The sequence below is a fragment of the Cydia amplana genome, chromosome 2 (genome assembly GCF_948474715.1).
Source record: "Cydia amplana chromosome 2, ilCydAmpl1.1, whole genome shotgun sequence".
Classification (NCBI taxonomy): Eukaryota; Metazoa; Arthropoda; class Insecta; order Lepidoptera; family Tortricidae; genus Cydia; species Cydia amplana.
In genome coordinates, this window is record NC_086070.1 from 22,879,265 (window position 1) to 22,899,542 (window position 20,278).

Consider the following 20,278-nt stretch of genomic DNA (forward strand, 5'->3'; position numbering starts at 1 on the left):
ATTTGAAATAGTCTACTGCTAAAGTTTATATTGTTTAGTGGTAGAACTATGAGTACTAATTTCTTTTCATTGAGTACACGTGAGTGCCATATCACGAGATTTTGATTTGAAGTCACACAATCTATGTGGTTGACGAGAATAGATGCCATATAGGTACGAAAGAAAAGTTACCAAGGCATCCAAAGGGATGGAATCAAAACCACGACTTCAGAATTCGCGCCTAATCGCAGCGGTATCGGTCGAAATTTCTCGAGCTATTAACCAGTCAGCTCCCAAGGGCTCAAATTTGAGCCAGAACGCTTATGGTGACGTCACACACGTGGGAACTTACGGGTTAAAGTGTAAAGGCGCATATGCTGGAGACGCATGTTCACCTGCACTGGCTGCACTGTAGGGCTAAGGTGGCCGGCTCTTTATCATTTGTCACCATGGCTGTCACGTTCTAACAAATATGTAAGTGCGAAAGTGACGCATGGCATGACAGGAGATAAAAATGCGACCATGATAGCTGAGCTGGTCTGAGCACCGGCGGCATTTGTCCCTTTTTAAGTCATATTATATATTATGCCATTTGTTTAATATTTACATAGTAATTGGAATAAAACAGTGAATACAATGTTTTATTGATTCCATAGTTAATTTATGCCGTATGCGATTGCCCTGTTGTCAGGAGTTTACCTAGAATTTAGTGATATTTAACAACGTTTCTTAGGCCCATTTGGCCCATTCCACTAACCCGGGGTTAACCGGTTAAACCTGGAGTTACCATGGTTACCAGTACAATTTGACACTAGGTTAACGGTTTAACCGCTTAACCCCGGGTTAGTGTCACGGTGCAACTGGGCCTTAGTCGGCCGGCCATGACTGGAACATAGCAAATAGTTGATACTCACTTAGCCAGCCCTTTGGGCGCGCCCGCAGCCCAAGTGTCGGGCTCTGAGGCACCCAGGCCTAGCAAAATAGCCTCTTCACCCAGCAGGTCGGGTGTTAGGTAGGCCTCCGGCCACTCTGACGCTCCTGCGTCATCTGATGCACTGAAAAGGAAATAGTTATGTTGTCGAACGTTCATTATAATAGACTGAATGTACGATGGAAGCTTAAAGGGCTCTTTATGTCCAAGACTACTTACCGGCGTCTCGCCGATAATAATATTAGTCGAGGATTTAAAAAAAATACATCATCTGTGAAAATTTAAACTGTCTAGCTATCACGGTTCATGACATACAGCCTGGAGACAGACAGACAGACGGACCGCGGAGTCTTAGTAATAGGGTCTCGTTTTTACCCTTTGGGTACGGAACCCTAAAATACTTAGTTACATAAGTCTTCAAAAAAAAGTGTAAGTCTCAGATAAAAAGATAACATTTATATTAAAGGAAAACAAACAGCAGTCCCAGCGAAAAGATCCCAGTGAAATAGGGACCCCTGCCTGGCAGCTGTGGGCTCTATTCCTAAGGCATTAGGATATTTAATTATGACACCCAGATGCATTACGAGCACGCAATTAGGTACTTTCTTGAATAGCAAATGAAACAGCAATATTTTGTGTTTTTGAACTACTTTGATACCGATTTCGGCATAAGAAATAGTACATTATTGTCGAGGTTCGGAAGTAGCTACTTGCAGGCTGAGGATTCGTTTTAAACGGACGACCTTGGGAGTCCGTTTAATTGAATCCGAAGCCAGCAAGTAGCCTTCCAGCCGAGTCATATATAGTGCTTTTCTCAAAAATGGTGCAAGAAATAGAAATATTTTACAGAACTTACAGAAGCAACGTTCTAATTTTCCATTAATTTTCACAGAAAAAATACAACCATTAAAAAAATTAGCTTGCCGCCTTTAAAAAAAAAAAGAAGTGTATTTTTCTGCTGAAAATACGCCAACCTATTTGAGACACCTAAATAGTCGCGGTACCAACATTAAGCCTGTAACAGACTATCGCACCGCACCGCGACCTTGGAGCGTCGCACCCATAAGTGAGAGCGAGAAAGAAATATCTGTTTCTCGCTCTCACTTATGGGTGCGACGCTCCAAGGACGCGGTGCGGTGCGATAGTCTGTTATAGGCTTTATAATAATAAGTGCTGATCATCTGTTTGGCTGTTTAAGGGACCTATGCCTTCATTTGATATGGCCATTTGAAGTTTTAAAAAGTTTGGAACTCGTTAAATAATGGAATTTGTATGCGACATTGCAGTCCCGAAATCGAGACTGCAATGTTTTTAACTTTTTAATTTTTTGAATGACCATAAACTACGCACTTCGCGACCTATTTTTTAACCGGCAACGTCGACTTTGCCGTCCATTTTTGAGAAAATCATTATTTATTTATTAAGTTTTCAATTATACTTTAATTAATGATGAGTTGATGACTTACTTGCTTTGGTCGTGCTTGTGGTCGGAGTCTTTGTCGTCATTGCACACGTGGCCGGTGCTGAAACGAGACGCAAGGTCAGTCTCTTTCTAGCATGCGTTAGCGAATATGGCAACACAGAAAATGGAACCATGTTTACCGTACATGTTTTAATTCAATTTATTCCACTACATTTTGCTACCATTTAATGCGAGATTTTTATGGTAAAGAATTATTCAATAAAATGTCTAATCTTTTGTCGTGCCACGCCGAAAAATACTGGACATAAGGCTAGAAACTTCTTCAAAAAGGAGCAAAAACGACCAACGAGTTTATAAAGCCTGACCAGGAATATATGATCACGCGCCATGTTGCGGCATTTCACTGGATCTAATTTTTTCATACTTTACTGAACTGTCACCCTATACATGAGAATAACAGCGCCCTCTTGACAATGATCATATATTACTGGTTAGGCTTTACAATCCATATGATGTACAATTGTACATCCATATTTTATAAAGGTTTGAGTAGGCAGATTATTAATTATTATTAGGTACTTTTAGAGTCCTAAGTATCTTTTTATATTATATATTCCGCACGTAGATCTGTATATTAGTAAATTGAATTTTTTTCTATAAAGACATCTATGGAAAATAAACTAATCATATTTCTGTGTTGCCATATGAGGAACGAAGTCAAATGCAAACGGGGTCAATCTCAACCGACGCAAAACGTGAAACATTAGGTCATGGTTTACCAGCTTTGACAAACCTGTAAGTTTATTAACCAACCAATCACAAAACACGCTCTGCAAAGCCTAAATAATAAAAAAGAAGCCATTGACAGTATAAAGAAAATACTTCCACAGTTTGAATAAGAAAATCATGCAGATTTGTTAAAAAAAGTGTATTCAAATTTATATACATGTACTTAATAAATACGGAACAGATAATCTGAAATTGTATCAGGGACGTCCAGACAGAACAACATTATTTGACTAAGGAGCAAATCAAATTATTTTATGAAATATTTGGAGATTTGTGTTGTGGCCGGGTGGTCTAGTGGTCAGGACGTTAGCCGCGTAAGCTGAAGACGCGGGTTCTATCCCGCCTAGGCCACCGGTGGACTTGGTCACTTTTTCTTTAGTGTATGATATCTACAGTGCCAGCCACTTAAATAGCCTCACCTATATATTGTGAGTATTATAATTATACGTGATAATTTTTATCAATATATCTTAAATTTGGATTGTACGCCCTGACGTTTATTCAACGACACATTAACAAGTCCGAACTTATCTGCGCGCGAAACGTCGTGGACGCAAGAGCTAATACGGGCCGTTCACATGAATAGCCTCAGTGTAACGTAATCGTCCAAACCGTGCATTTAAGTTTCGCTTTCAAATTTATTTTATTATGGTTAGATAATACAGATGGCATTCTATTAAGTACCTGCAGTAACGTGATAAACCCAGTGTTTTTGTGACTATGGGACGTGGTAAAAAACTTACAAGTTTAGAAATTGAAAATGTTAATTTTTATTTAACTCTAAAATTATCCCATCGTGAGATAGCTAAAAAAATAGGTCGCAGCCCTAAAGTTATTAATAATTATGTTAAAAATAAGGAAAATTACGGCCACCAGTATAAAGAACGCACAAAATTTGCCACTACGGATCGTGAACGTCGACTTATTTTACGCTCTGCTTCAAATTCTACCAAGACCGCCAGGCAAATAGCTAGTGAAATAAATACTAGAGCATCTCTCTCTACAAATCGACGGATTATTAGAACATCATCCCACCTCAAACGAAAAAAAATCATGAGTAAACCTCCTTTGCGCGAACAACATGTGGCGGGTCGACTGTCTTTTTCTAAAAAGTACATGTGCTGGAAAACTGAGTGGCGAAATGTGATTTTAGTGATGAGAAAAAGTTTAATCTAGATGGTCCAGATGGATTTAAATATTATTTTCATGACCTAAGGAAAGAACCGAAAGTACTATCACGTCATCATTCAACTCTCGGATCGGTGGTGGTTTGGGGAGCAATTTCTTACTATGGTACTGTTGATTTAATTGTGGTAGACGGAAGACTAAATGCTGAAAAGTATTTAAATTTATTAAAAGAAACAAAAAGTAAGATCAGAAAAGTAATAGGTAGAAAAAAAAATGTTTTTAGCATGATAATGCTCCCATACACACGTCAGCGATAGTTACAAAGTGGTTTGAAAAAAAACCAGATTGATGTTCTAGATTGGCCATCCTTGTCCCCTGATCTGAACATCATGGAAAATGCCTGGGATTGGCTGTCTCGGCAAATTTATTACAACGGAAGACAGTTTAGTAATAAAGAAGAACTGATTCAAGCTATTTACACTGTTTGGGATTCTGTGGACGTTAATTACATACATTCTTTATATGAATCACTACCTAATCGTATTTTCGAATTAATAAGGTGTAATGGAAGGTATAAAAATATTTAACGAAAGAGTTTTAATAACTAAACAGATATTTTAGCATGTGAGGCTATTCAAGTGGAAGGGCCAATTATTTATTTGACGTTATTAGATAACAATAAATATTTTATTTACATTACAAGGCTTCTTGTTTTATTTCATATTTAATGTTTAATGTATATCTCCTTTTTATATTACTATGAGAAATATTAATTTTGGTGAGTGAGGCTATTCAAGTGGCTGGCACTGTATTTCAGTTTATATTTATAACATTATTTGACTTTTTTAGCCCTTCGATAGCAGGAAACACCCCTCTAAAGTATGGAATTTTAAGTTAAGTATTTTACTGCGAATGCTATTAGGTAACTATTACATATTACTTTAAAATGATTTTGGGCGAAACTGACTGCCAATTCCAATTGCCATCTAATGAAACTTTTAAATTTCAATTTCAAGTTATTTATTTTATAAAGATAACAGTGGTTTTAAAGTTTAGTATAATTAATAATTCATTCATAAACTTACTTTAGAATGGAAATTTGAATTAGAAACTTTGATGTTGAGAAATATAATCTGCCTGAGCATCCCTCCCAGAACACACTGAACCTAAAATCCTCAGCGAAAACAAATTGAAACAAAAATATCAGAACGAACTACGACAACAATTTCGACCAGAAACTACCTCAAGAGAAAGATACACAAGTAAGGCGTTGTGGATGAGACGAACCAGCTAGAAGATCTTGTAATGTGTATGGAGACGTGGCGTACTGATGTGTAACCAAAAATATATTAAATTATAACGAGCTTTATCTACACAAATATCATAAACCCTCTTTTATGCGTTCGGGCAACTTACGGCCAGAATAAAGATAAACTGTTTGGTAAGATCAAATTTCTTATCTGTGAATAAGTTGTTATTGCATATAGTTGGCCAAACCAATTTTTCAGTAAATATAAGAACAAAAAAACGATACTCATACTAACTTTTCTTTTGGGTGCTAGTACTACAGTAAGACAAAGATAGTATATATGATTATCTCTGGCTTTGTTTGAAATGAGACAGTCCTTTGATAAACTATACTATGGGTATAATTACAAAAAAAAACTAATTTGATTTGACTTCATTTCTAGTATCAGTCGAGATGACGTTTTATTGAGTGAGTGGTCAAATGCCGCAATGGCGGTTGTAACATGGTTACTGAACACATCATAGAAAGCTTATAATATGTGTGTAGATAAAGCAGTGTATGTAACTGTACATAATTAGGCATTAAACACGAGTTTGGGTTTATGAAACGAGCTGAAAGCGAGTCTCACACTCTCACATTCGTGTTTTAATACATTTCTATATGTAGCAGTCGCATGAACTACTATTAAAATCGACTTGTTGATATTTTATGTACGTTCTGTCACCGACTGTCTTAGGACTCTTAGTCCTTTATTTTAATGTTAGAACTCCTAAGATGAGAACATTAGATGTTGTATTTTGCGTTTTAAAACAACTTTGTATTAAAAAGCAAACTAATCTAACATTTATTGATACAAAAAAACCATTGACACTTCACCTTAAAAAATAAACCATCTACTTATGAACTAAAAATCTAACAAATCAAAATAACCGAACAAAACTAAATCGCGCAACCAGGATCACATAACCGCGCCGAAGTCGAGTAAGAGAGAAACGAAACGATGACTCATGACATGTGTGATGAGAGAGTAAGAGAGAGACAGCGCGATGTCGCAGCATTCCCGCACTTACTGCACGCCGAGTTTTGTAGCCACGCGGCGCCACGGCGAGTAACATCCCGACTGCTTCTTGCTAGCGTGCCGCGAAAATAAACACACGCATAAGAATAGAAACCGTAGGTAGGGATCGCAAGGTCTCTTTTCCAGTGTCCGGCGATTGGCGTTTGCGTTGTTTCGATTCTATATCTGTATTCTTATGACTGCGCGTCTTTGGGCTGGTTTGACAGCGACGCGGGTGGAAAAACCGAAGTGTCATAACCCAAAAACTCAATGTACTAGTTTTAATTAGAAAAAATCGCTAGTTAGTAAGATATATGTTTTAATAGCACCTCATTTTTTCCACAATCGAATGATTTTCTTTATAAGAAGACATTCCGTTCGACACAATCAACTAATTATAAAAAGAAACTGAACTAGCATATAGAACAACATAAAGTGGCAAAATTTTAGCGAAAGAAAATTAACAAGAAGGTTTGAAAACAATACAAAAATGGCTGAAAACTAGCAATGGAACGAGGCATTCGAAATAAAAAAAAGTGTATATATATTGAAGGAGTGTATATACTGAAGATTATTGTTAAGAAAATATATCACAGTGTCACATACTTGTGTATCTTCTTATAATCAAATCACTGTCATGGCGGACACTTGCAGTGTCTACTACCCAGCAACTGAACATTTCTTTGCATGTGTCGTTAATACAAATAAATCAGCCAAGCCATCAAGAAAACTTGAGAACAAGTAAACAAGAATTAATCTTAAAAGTTAAACGTGACGTTAATGAAAACAGTTTGAGAGTCTCAGTTAAATAAATAAATACAGTCCTTTTTATACGCCTTCACGATAACAAAGATAACTTAATATCAATGTCATATTATGTTTAAATTGTACCCAAGTTTTGTCAATGGTCGTATTACAAACCCTGCACATTATTGAGCGCAAATAAATTGATAATGCATAGCGTAATGGCTGTTAGCTCGTGGCCATAGACCTTGCAACAATTAAAAAATAAAGCCGCAAAATATATTCTACACAAAACCGCCTAGGCCTCCGCGCCTGTCAAATGGCTAGAGGTTTTTTTTTATATTTACAGTTAATGTGCCAGTGTTAAAACCGAGTTCGAATTATAAATTCAAAATTATTTTGTTTTTTTTTTAACATACCTGTTTGGGTTTTGTGACTGGCTAGAGACTGAACTCCTCTTGCTACTTTTACCACTTGCCGCGCTCAAGGATTTGCCGACGGAGGTCTGTAAATGTGAACCTTATTTAATTGCCATAAGATTGAAATTTGTATAACAAATTTAAATGTGGAGAAATTACTGTCTTAGGTTTGACTTCAACTCACGACCTCTGGATTTATTCTAAGCTTAATAGCATCGTTCGCAGACGTTTCTGCTTGTTAAAAATTAAAATTGTATAACAGTCGGGGGTGGTGTTTAGATACACGTACCTTTGATGATTTTGGTTTGTTGCATTCAACAATGTAGTCTTTACACACGCTTTGGTGTACTGTCATGGTGCAATCTGTAAATAATAAAATATGCCTTTCTAGATTTTTATTTTCAGTTATAATCGAAACTAAACTAGTTCTGGACTTTTGCTGTTTATGACTGTTTTAGCAGACTTTTTGGTATAGTGACCTCAGGCCTGATTTTCCAATCGACACCGTTCACTTCATAGTTCCTCACTTTCTATAGTAATATTGCAGTTGTTCGATTCAATATGACGCTGCACGCAGCCAACGTCAATCGGCGACCAAGGCTTAGACTTAAACATTAATAAAAATCCGGACAAGTGCGAGTCGGACTCGCCCGCCGAGAGTTCCGTACTTATTAATATTTGTTATAGCGGCAATATAAATACATCATCTGTGAAAATTTCAACTGCCTAGCCTATCACGGTTATTGAGAATCTTGAGATACCTGGTGACAGACAGACGGGCAGTGGAGTCTTAGTATAGTTTGTAGCTTTCTAGTAGAGCCCGACGGTTAATCCTGTCTATTGTTAAGTAAAACCGCACGTGCTACTTACCTGCAAAAAAGGTTCTTAATTATTCTAATTGGCACCTGAGCGCGGGCTAGTCCAACGCTCAAAAAACCAGTGTAGGTGCGCTCTCCGATAACGCGCCTTTGTTACGCATCTCGATGACACATTTTAGACTGGTTCTGTAGCGTTCGACTCGCCGGCACTCAGTATTTCGGTTACTGAGTTGAACGGACCATGTACATATTTATCCATTAGTCCATTTTGAATCTTATTGCAATTTCCATAGGAGTTGTAATTCAATTACCTGGGTAAAGTGAACGAACGATTTTTTATGCAGGTGGTTGTGGCACGTGGCACGAGCGGTTTTACTTAACAATAGACAACAGGATTAGCCGTCGGGCTCTACTAGAAAGCTACAAACTATAATAGGGTCCCTTTGGGCAGGGAACCCTAAAGATGACACTCACGCTCGCAGTAGAAGGCGGGCTTGTCTGTCAGAGCGCGGCCGCACCAGTCGCAGTCGGCGGCCGACGTAGCGGCCTGCCACGCGTGGGCTGCCTTGCGCGATTTGTCCTGCACCCATGAAGCAAGATGAGTTACGGCTCATTTAGACGGTTTCATTACATTGCGTTGTTTGATAGGTCGGCTGAATTGATGTAACCTCAATGGTCTGCAATGTACCTAACTAGAATCGCATGAGAGTTCGCGCGCCGTCTAAATGAGCCATTACTGTGGACCACGAAATCGAACAGGACGGCCAAATGCTAAAAGTTTGTAGACCTCTGGTATACAGTGTGTAAATCCGATACGGGCGATATCTAGTTTAATTTATTAAACTAGATATATAATTCTGAAGGAGATCCCTTATAGGGATAAGTTCGTCTTTGTACCTTTATTTCTGTAAATTTTATGTAAATCTGTGTTGTGATGCATCTGCGATCTGGTACATTCACGAATTCACCTCCCTAGGTATGTAATGTACTATAATGGATTACCCCTTACCTTCTTTTTTCTGAAAAACAAACTGCCTCTTTTCCGCCGCTTCTCTGCGTGATGGTCATACGCCGCTCTGTATGAAAGAATACATAACATGACAAACAATTCAAAAATCAAAACCCTTATTTTCAAAAATGCTTCCGATTATTCCTCCTCCATCAAAAAAATATTTTTTTTCTAGTAAATCATGCCACGCTAGAAATAAACAAATCTGAAAAACGTGTGAAAAACGAACGAAAACAATAGCAAAGCTTGTGCTTTAACATGCCAATAGTAAAACATTGCAATTTCTTTTTTAAACAAATTTTTACTTACCAAATACTCGTCATTGTATGAGTGTGTAATACAAACCTCTTTGTAATTATCCATTTTAACCATATATCTGATACGATATACCAACGAGCGATAATGACCTTTAACCCTTTGACCGCCAAAGACGTAGGGCGGGTCATTGCGCTACTTTCCGTCCATGCTCTAGTTTTCGTCCACTTGACAGATTAGCAAATAATACACTTGATTTTTAATTTTCTACTTGCGAAATATAATTTTTATGTAGATACATATATTGATTTGACATTAAGGATTGCAATTCGTACAAATTTGTGCAGCAATGTAGATTTATATTCAAATTTCGTCAAATGGACGTGCGACAAGGTTCACGATGACGCGCCGCGCATGATAGGCGTGCGGCGTGGCGTTCAAAGGGTTAATGCAAAAGACGTCTATGTTATGACTGACTTAAAGTCTACTTACTTTTCAAAGAACGCCTCTCATTGCAAAACCAAATGTTCTTGATGCACGTAGTTACTCGTACTAGCGACAATCAAGAATCAACCTTAATGTTACGACCATAAAGTTCACTCGCTACGCCAGGCGCTGCCGACCGAAAATTTCTTGATGTGCCGTTTCTAGCGTCAATGGATAAGGAACCTTAACACTATGACTTTAAAGTCCACTCACTGTTCCAAGAACGCCAATCGATGCAAGCCCAAATGCTCTTGGTGTGTGTTGTTTCTTCGCCCCGGTAACTGCGCTGTGGCACCGACCGTGGCCGCCGACGCGTCCTCATCGCTTTCCGTCTCGCTCGCACCGCCGCCAGACAAGCTAACATCGAGTGAGACAACGCTTACGTACAGTACCACCACAAAGTAACGTCGCAAGATTTAGTAGGTCATGTGACTGCTACATAACGAAAGGCATAAAAACATCAGTCAAGTGTTTAATGACTATTTATGTACAGTTACATACACTGCTTTATCTAGATTTTAAAATACATAGTATTGACGCGGTATTAACATTGCGACTTGTTATTTGTGGCGGTACCGTACAACTATCGTCATTGTGTACAAGTGTATGTGTGTGTATGTGTAGTGTGAATAATCTAAAACATACACTATGTTCGTATTACAATGACGCTAGTTAAAAAAATAAGTGCAATAAATCCTTGTACCAGTTTTATTCTGGCTTCCAGTGCTAAGACATCGCAAAGCAAAACGGTGCGCAACAAAATAAAACATGAATAGTTTGGACATGCACAAACAAACAATTTTTGATTAGAAATATTTTATTAAGGTGCATCCACACTTAAATGAGCGATTGTAGAGTAACACTGTGCAACGTTTACTGCGATGTGGATGCACCTTTAGGCTACCATATTCATAACCAAGTTTAAAAAAGTAAACACACATGCACATAAAACTTAGAAAATACAAAAATATTGCTAGAAGTAGAAATATTCAAATTCAATACAAAAAAATTTAAACCAGTATCAGTATCTATCTTTAGATACAATAATAATAATCTTATAGTTCACACAAAATGGCAGAAATAATATTTGAAGGGATGTTTACAAAAACAACTACACTGGTTGACACCTAAAACGATTAACAATGTTCTTAAAAAAAGTGTCAACTGCTCTTAGCAGTTATGTTGTTTTTGTAAACACCACTTCATTTGTATGAGCGATTGTAGAGTAACACTGTGCAACGTTTACTGCGATGTGGATGCACCTTTAGGCTACCATATTCATAACCAAGTTTAAAAAAGTAAACACACATGCACATAAAACTTAGAAAATACAAAAATATTGCTAGAAGTAGAAATATTCAAATTCAATACAAAAAAATTTAAACCAGTATCAGTATCTATCTTTAGATACAATAATAATAATCTTATAGTTCACACAAAATGGCAGAAATAATATTTGAAGGGATGTTTACAAAAACAACTACACTGGTTGACACCTAAAACGATTAACAATGTTCTTAAAAAAAGTGTCAACTGCTCTTAGCAGTTATGTTGTTTTTGTAAACACCACTTCATTTGTTCCCGACTATTTTCAGATAAGTATCATTTTTGCTTGAAAATATAACGTCAAGCCAAGTCCTTCGCTCTCTAAACTGCTGGTTACTCACTAATCGGGAAAGTCGCGAGACAATGGCGCCCTAAACTACAGTGGTACACTATTGGTGTAGTCACACAAGTGTACTGTTGTTCTTCCCGTCAGGCATGGCTCACTCCGCAATTTCGTCGCGTCGCTACAAGTACCTACAAGTACATTCGGCCCACACCAATTTTGGTTTGGAACTGACGCCTGCTCGCGCTTGCGCCACCTAGCGTCGTAATAGACGCGTTTTGTCAGAGAGTGAATCTTCTGTACCTAATAAAGTCTCATTCAATAGAACTTGCTAACTATGTAAACAAACCGCCATACTAGAATTGACACTGAATGTCAAATTACTAGTAACTTTTGTTTACATAGTTAGCAAGTTCTATTGAATGACACTTTACTAATATTTACTCTGTGTCCCCGTGTCTGTATACTCACAGACAATCCAACTTCTAGACATAGCATAGTCGCGCTACCCCCTCTGCCACACATACGGTAGCGTTACTCCATTTTCGAGTCAATCCCGTGCCGTGATTGGTCCGTGTCTTTGAACGGACCAATCACGGCACGGGATTCGCTCACCTCGTCCCCCCGCACCCCCGTATTTTTGGCAGGATCGGTTTCATGAAAGAATTGGCCTAAGCTCAGTCTAGAGGTTGGATTGTCAGTGCTGTATACTACTAGACTACTACATTGGGTACTGACATGTTGGTGGGCGGGGGCTGCGCGGGCTGCACGGCGGCCACGATGCTGGGCGTGGACACGGACTTCTGCAGCGGCAGCCGCGCCGCCAGCCGCGCGCCCTCCGCCACGCTGGTGCCCGCGCGCAGCGCCGCCGTCACCTTCTCGAAGTCTTTCTGTATATCACATGGGAGTTCATTAGCGATTGCCACAGACAAGACATCCTCCAGACTGAGCATAGTTCTGAGCAGACTGTTCGTTCCATCTATGGCTGAGGCCCAACTTAATTTTCGACCACGTAGTCGTCACCTATTAACTGTGCCTAAAACACGCACTACGTCCCATGGCAAATCAGCACTTGTCCGCGCCCTACAATATATTAACGCGCTCCTCGCATCAGCACCGGAATGTGATGTATTTGCAAGTAGTTGGATGGATCTGTGTAAAGAATGTATGAAGTTCTGTGAGGCGATGGATAAGCGTGAATCTTCTGTCTTTTATTAGTTTTGATTTCTGACATTTTGTTCTGTTTTTCCTTTCTAGACTGTATCATGTACCTTGTTTGTATAATACTGTCTATTATAAATTTCATAGCGTATTAGTCCGCTGTAATGCTGTGTAAATTTTATGAATTAATAAAATAAAAATAAATAAAATAAATAGTAGAGCTGCCCCCTCTGCCACAAATATACGGTAGTTTTACTCCATTTTCCAGTCAAAATGTCTTTGTGTGACGTCCGTGTCTTTGAAGTGACCAATCACGGCACGGGACTCGCTCACCTCGTCCCCCGCACCTCAGTATTTTTGGCAGCATCGGTTTCATGAAATAATTGCTCTAAACTCCGTCTAGAGGATTCCTAGTCTATGGCGATTGCTTTGTCACGGTAAAATGGTCACAACTCGGGAGCATGCAGCGTTAGGGCACATACCATAGATGGTAGGATCCTAACAGATGTGGTATACGCGTGCGTCCGTGAGGGACAAAACATACACAATGCGACACTATGATTGGTCGATATTATTTGTTGCCCACCATAATCCACATTAAATTTACGGTGGGTAATAAAAAAAAATGTGAGAGTCACAAAGACAAACTACAATAGCGCTTTCGCTCCTACTGAAAGATACATAAGACTATGCCGTTCGGTCATTTCCCCCCACCCCTCATGCCTGATCCAGTTATACTATATTCATGATACATTAGGCACTTAACCGCCGCCACGGTTGCGCAAGTGCGTACATGGCCTTAGGTGTAGTTGTTAGATGGGATTAGCATGAGCCAAATAGGAATTCGAGTATGTAGTATATAAATACGTTTGTACTCTATTGCATAAAAGAGATCAATTTGATACAAAGATACTTAAACAGATTTTAAAGAGGAAGGCATAGGAGCTAAAGTGCAGAAAAACATCGTACGAGAGATAAATCTATGTTGAAGTTCGTAAAAAAACGCAATTGTACGCATAAAAGCGTAGGTACTCACCTCACAGTTAGATAACTAGAGTGTTTGGAATACCGACCGACTATAGCTCTCCAATTAAAAATACAATAAGTCTACCATCGTATAACCACGCTTACCTTTAAATGGTGGTAACGTTTTGGGTGGTAAACGTAAGGCCAGAGCACACCGGCGCTAAAATGTTGGAGCCGCACACGCACAGGTCACGCAAGCGGTGTGCCGTCTCTCATAAGTATCTGTATATTACAACGCACACGTGCACGTCTACGCACACGCATCCGGTGTGCACAGGCCTTTAAGGCTATGTGTTACACAAGCGGTACTCACGGCTAGGTCGTTGTCGTTGAGCGAGTGCGTGGAGTGGCGCGCGCGGGGCTCGCCCTCAGACTCCATGGATGACAGCGACGCGCTGTGACCGTTAAGGGTACTGGAATGTGTTACCGCGTTCAACAGACTCCACATTCCCATTAGTACACATCATCAAAGAGTTATTCATTGTGGAATATGTGTAGCTAAAAAAAATCGTGTTTGCCGTACAGATGTCGCTGTACGGCCTCGTACATTAGGCGGTAACTCTGGCTGTCAATAGTTAACGTTTGACGGTTCTGTTACACAACAGAAAACATATGGCGCAGTATTTTATTATTTCTGCTGTAACAAGAGGGCACGATTTTTTCTTACACTGTACATCTCTTCTATAATCAATAACTCTTTGGCATTATGGAATTCAGATGTCTAGATGAATTGTGTTATTAAACAACTTTTGGTAGAGATTAGAGATTTGAAGAGACTTCGATGAGTATTACTGGTAGTACAGTCAAATTTATTTTTAGTGGTTTTCCAACATTGTAGCAAAAAATGATAAGTACTAGTAGCTAACTTCTTTGATGAGCTATATTTTTAGATTTATTTAAACATGATAGAAGATTATCAATTTTATTTTTGGGCAAGTAATTTATGGATGAACACGTCATGGTCATCTCAGAAAGATATTATAACACTCAAAGTTGACTTTTTATGAAAATGTAACACAGTAACAGTACCGATGTCAGAGTTGCGACATACTCGTATTCTTCCATCGCGTCCGTGAGACACCAATGACGTCTCACCCGAGCGTTTAAAACGCTCGAAGATTCATCCACATAACGGTCTCCTCTGTCTGTCTGTCCATAGATGGTAGGATCCTAACAGATGTGGTATACGCGTGCGTCCGTGAGGGACAAAACATACGCAATGCGACACTATGATTGGTCGATATTATTTGTTGCCCACCATAATCCACATTAAATTTACGGTGAGTAATAAAAAAAATGTGAGAGTCACAAAGACAAACAACAATAGATACTACAAAAAGCCTTACACTTCATTTATTTAAGAGACGCTTATTCCAATGGCTTAATGAACAGACCTTCTACTCAATAAAAGAATATCTGGACAGCTAAACTGATTTACATGATATTTACCTATAAATCTGTGACATCTCAATTAATTCGTATAATACCAAATAATTAGTCTTAAATTTTGTTATTTTGTATATTAATATTATTGTTATGTAAATACATATGAATTAATTTTAGATTATCTAAGTGCATGTTTAGTATTAGGCATACAATTTGCATGTCACTGTGTGACAAGGTAGCTTGGCTGACTTAACTATGAAATGTAACATCCTATGTATACCCTATCTTTCGCAAATAAATAACTTATGACTTAATAGCGCTTTCGCTCCTACTACTAGAACTGGTAGGTTGGTACCTGCGCTGTCGACTAGCGTCGGGCTGGCGCGCGTTGGGCTCCAGCGCCGCCCAGGAGCTGCGCCGGCCCTCCTCCCGCCGGTCCCACAGGCATGACCGGGACTCGCCTGGACAAACAAACACCATATACAGGGTGGCCAAATAAGAACTTTGGACTTTGGACAGTACCTCATACTAGTCAATGCACAACCAAAAAAACTTGTCGTTACGTTAACCTATAGTAAGTTATTTATAAATAATGTGTCATACATTAATTCAAAGTCGCTAAAATGAAAAAAATGGTCTGATTTTGGTTAACGTAATCGACTTTTTTTTCAAGATATCGAAATTTTAATAGCAGTAATCGACAGATATTCAAATTTGCAGTCGAACTGTATACTTAACTCGATTTCGTAATTTTGGCGGTTACATTAATTCATATTACAAGTGACGATATGTAGGGTCAGGAATTACACATGGAAAATAATGTCAGACAAATGTCCACCTCTAGCAGCATGGCAGATGCGAACCCTTTTCATCGCGTTTTTCATCACTTTTTCACACATTTCTGGCGTTATCTCAGCGACAGTGCTTCGAATATTTTGTTTTAATTGCTGAAGGTTCGTTGGCCTATTAGCATAGATACGTCCCTTTAGATAGCCCCACAGAAAAAAGTCAGGAGCTGTTAAATCAGGCGATCTAGGGGGACAGTCAATGTCACCGTTTCTCGAAATTAATCGCCCGGAAAACGTTCTTTTTAATGTTTCTATTGTTTTTAATGATTAAAACACGTTGTTCCGTCGTAAAACGCTCCATAATAAATTTGCCGTATCTACACAAACTAATTTTCATGCAATAACTGTCATATTTACCGCCAAAATAAAATGGCGGCAAAAAAAAGTTGTATACCTCTAAGTTGGCCACCCTGTACAACATGTTACAAGGAGAGCCCAACAATGGAAGAGGATGCCGAAGTGGAAAGAATTCTTTAATTAATCTACTACTGGATCACCACAGCGACTGGTCGTGCGCTACCCTGAACCAACGGTTACGCCCGATCTTAACTAGAGTTCACGTCGCTGGAGCTTTTTCTGTTGCTTACAGTTCTTCGTAGACAATAAATTTCAGCCAGGTCGCCCACTAGGTCTAGCATCTGTCTCTGCTAGGTCACATCTCTTACAAGATGAAGAAACATACGGAATACGGATGAAGGTTCCGGGGAGCACCAAGAAACCATTTATTGTAGGAATTATTCATGGAACCCTATATCCTGCAGTTACCAACCCTTGGGTAGTAAGTAAACTTAACGGTGTGTACTCAGACTCACCGCTACCCTTACGGCTGTGTGGGTACAAGTCCAGGTGTGTGGGTGAGGAGTAGTCTGGATCGCCGCCATCTTTGCAAAGCGACGGACAAGACGTGCTGAGACGACTGATGCCGCCCGCTTGCTGTAAACAATAGATTATTGTATATAAGACGAGCACTTTGCGTCTTCTTTCAATTCCCGGGAATTTTGGGTGGAATTTTGGGCGATAGTTCCCCAATATTCCTGGCTGTGACACATAACTAATGGCGTAGGTACAACAGACAAGGCGACTTTATGGACAAATAACGAATGTTCATTTCATAAACTTGTGTACAGTTAAATACATTTAGGTAAGCCGCAGCATAATGAAGCAGCCGCTATGCATAGTGTATCGTTTCGGACGAACGAAATGTTTATGGGTGTATTAACAGGTATTAATATTTAAACGTTTAGGTTACAATTACAGAGCGATATAAGCCATATAAGAGAACTTTATCGTGTATGATATTATTGCTGCTGACAGTATTTATGTATATTGAATGCATTGTTATATTTCCTTTACGTTGTTAATAGTCAAAGTTATATTTCACTCCCGAAATGCCTTATCTCGAAAAATCTAACAAAAATAACCTACATTTTCATAACGCTTCCTCAATTAGTAACGACCATTGAACTTCCCTTAAATACGCTTGAAATTTTTGTTAATGCTACTAAAAATACGCGTTCTATCTTCGCATTATGTGCGAGTGATATCAGAGTCTATTTATTATTAGGTGTTATTCTGTACCAGTAGGGCAGGGGTGGCAAGGCGAATGAGGTGGAAACAGGGGCTGCAATCCAATAATAGCTTTGAGAATTCATAAACTGATTTCATTTCTCACAGACGGGGTAGAATGGAAAGCATATTTGCTTCGTGCATCCGCTTTTATTCAATTAAGCTTGTTTTTTTTCTGAGTTATTTAATCAGACGTTTTCGTTCGTATTTTATTTCATAAATGATTCATTGTTTTGGAAATTGGAAGCGAGAACCTAATCTTAATCAGCTAGAATGTCCGGAACAAAGTAAATATGTATTGTTTACAGTTATGTACTCCAAATACATTTACAAATGTCCATGGACATTACTAAGGCTTCCACAGTTCATAGATTAAGCTAAATAAGGTTACAGTGGCCGAAAACAATCGTTGCGGTCGGTTAAGCACATCTAGATTTGTGTTTACATTCCTAATGAGGTTTAAAACTAGTAGTACATACATAGTAGACGGTGCCATTTCAGATCTAAAACAGCGAGGTGGACTGGTTCCTACTGAAAAATCTTTATCCAATTTGGATTATGCACAGGTATATGCACATTTATATACTAGACCAATACTAGTATATAAAAAAACATGACATGTAAGAATAGTTATCAATAAATATTTTCATTTTCTTAGCACGAGAGCGCGGTACCCGAGATTATTGCAGCTGAGCTCAGATGAGGATAAACGCTTAAGGGTTAGTCACACAGGCGCGTTTTCAAAGCGGCGCGTGAGCGGGGCGGACTGGTAATCAGTGGGCCCCTTTAAAGTTTGCCCCCTTGGCAACTGATAGAAAGATGCCATCACGTCACACTTACCATAAGCGGGAGCGGCGCGGCGCGCATACGTTGCACGGCCGCATGGAGCTGGCGGAGCTGTTGCAGGCTGTCGTCGAGCACGCCCGGGCTGTGCGGCGTGACGCTGATGGTCGGCACCTGCAGGTTAATGGATTTTGCAATATCTGTATGTCAAACATCAATGCCGAGGCGTTTTACTCCGGCAATGGCGTTTTACGAAACATACACAAACACAGAGAATTAAAAGTACTTCAACTTTACAACCGTCCTACCGAATGCGCCAATAGGTTAAACAGTACTTAGCTGGTGATTGACTTACTCGGTTTACTTACGGATCACTGGTAGTTATGGCAAGCTTGATGAATAAAATAAATAATAAAAAAGCCTTTTATTTCTTGCATCAATTTTTACATAAGAAGGTTGAAATGTTTTTTTTTGAAGTGTGACATTAGTGCAAGTACTTACAATTTAATATATAGGAATGTGAATATAAGTTATTTTTATACACATGTTAGAGTGTATCAAAAATGTTTAATTTATAAAATATTATTTTAAAAACTAGGTAGACACTTATTTTAGGTGTTCTTCTTCTTTGATTATCTATTATGCAAGAACCCCTCTGTGGGTAAAGGCCTCCTCCAAAGTTATCCAATCTTCCCTGGTTTGTGCTGTTTGTAAGCATTTTTAACCAGTTTTTTTTTGCCAAGCTTGATACCAGTCTACTCACTGTAGTGGCTACTCAAGGGATGGCCTAAATGGATTCACATACTACTTACGGTTGGGCAGTGACGTGCGGCCGGAGCGTTAGTCTCATGCTCATCCACGGGGCTTAGGTTATGGTTATGAACACAAGACACCGGGTAGGGTACAGATGGGTCACTTACTACTACCTGGGCGCGGGCAGTCATGGCGGGCGGGACGTGTGAGGTGACCTCGTCCTCGCTGCTGTCTGGCGAGTCTGAACTGCCGCCCGCGCCACCCTCGTCTGTAAGAAAAATATAAAAATAGTTAAATATTTGGGGACATTCTTTCACAGATCAACCTAGCCCCAAACTAAGCAATAAGCTGTACGTCACCAGCAATAATATGTTACACAAAAATATCTGACACGATCTTATTTGTAGCACAATAAGAGCGCGTCACATATTTTTGCGGCTTTCGTTGTGTAACATATTATTGCAGGTCACTGTACTATATGGTCACTAGGCGACGATATAGGTACCTAAATATATACTTAGATGCATAGGTAACATCCATAACTCAGGAACAAATATTTGTGATAAACACACAACCCGGGACCTCTTGCTTGGTAGAGTCACTACCGACTAGGCTAGGAGGCCGTTACAAAATACAAATTGAAGTTACACTGGTGTGTTCAAAAGTTCCATGCTAGCAAATATTAAAGTCATAAACTACTTTGCGTTTAATGCCGACGATCAACGACAAGCAAGTAAGAATTTTTCTAGAAGAAAACACACGCGAACCCACTCAGTGTTCGCGAGTGTTTGGAATGTCTTCAAGGTGGAATGTCTTCACACGGGATCGCGTACATTTTCATAAGTGAAATATATACAAA

The 20,278-nt window shown here is 39.1% G+C and overlaps 1 protein-coding gene across 1 annotated transcript in view; it reads right to left on the bottom strand.

Annotated features, from left to right (window-relative positions):
* Window positions 1–20,278, bottom strand: part of LOC134661382 (rho guanine nucleotide exchange factor 18) — an 82,082-nt gene that overhangs the window by 38,147 nt on the left and 23,657 nt on the right. Inside the window, exons 3-15 of the mRNA XM_063517440.1 lie at window positions 19,593–19,687; window positions 18,724–18,840; window positions 17,130–17,250; window positions 15,825–15,930; window positions 14,397–14,496; window positions 12,635–12,786; window positions 10,501–10,644; window positions 9,547–9,613; window positions 9,012–9,117; window positions 8,009–8,082; window positions 7,720–7,805; window positions 2,377–2,433; window positions 894–1,034 (exon numbers count right to left, since the gene is read on the bottom strand). Of these exons, the coding sequence (XP_063373510.1) occupies window positions 894–1,034; window positions 2,377–2,433; window positions 7,720–7,805; window positions 8,009–8,082; window positions 9,012–9,117; window positions 9,547–9,613; window positions 10,501–10,644; window positions 12,635–12,786; window positions 14,397–14,496; window positions 15,825–15,930; window positions 17,130–17,250; window positions 18,724–18,840; window positions 19,593–19,687 (1,366 nt within the window). The remainder of the gene's footprint in view (window positions 1–893; window positions 1,035–2,376; window positions 2,434–7,719; window positions 7,806–8,008; window positions 8,083–9,011; window positions 9,118–9,546; window positions 9,614–10,500; window positions 10,645–12,634; window positions 12,787–14,396; window positions 14,497–15,824; window positions 15,931–17,129; window positions 17,251–18,723; window positions 18,841–19,592; window positions 19,688–20,278) is intronic.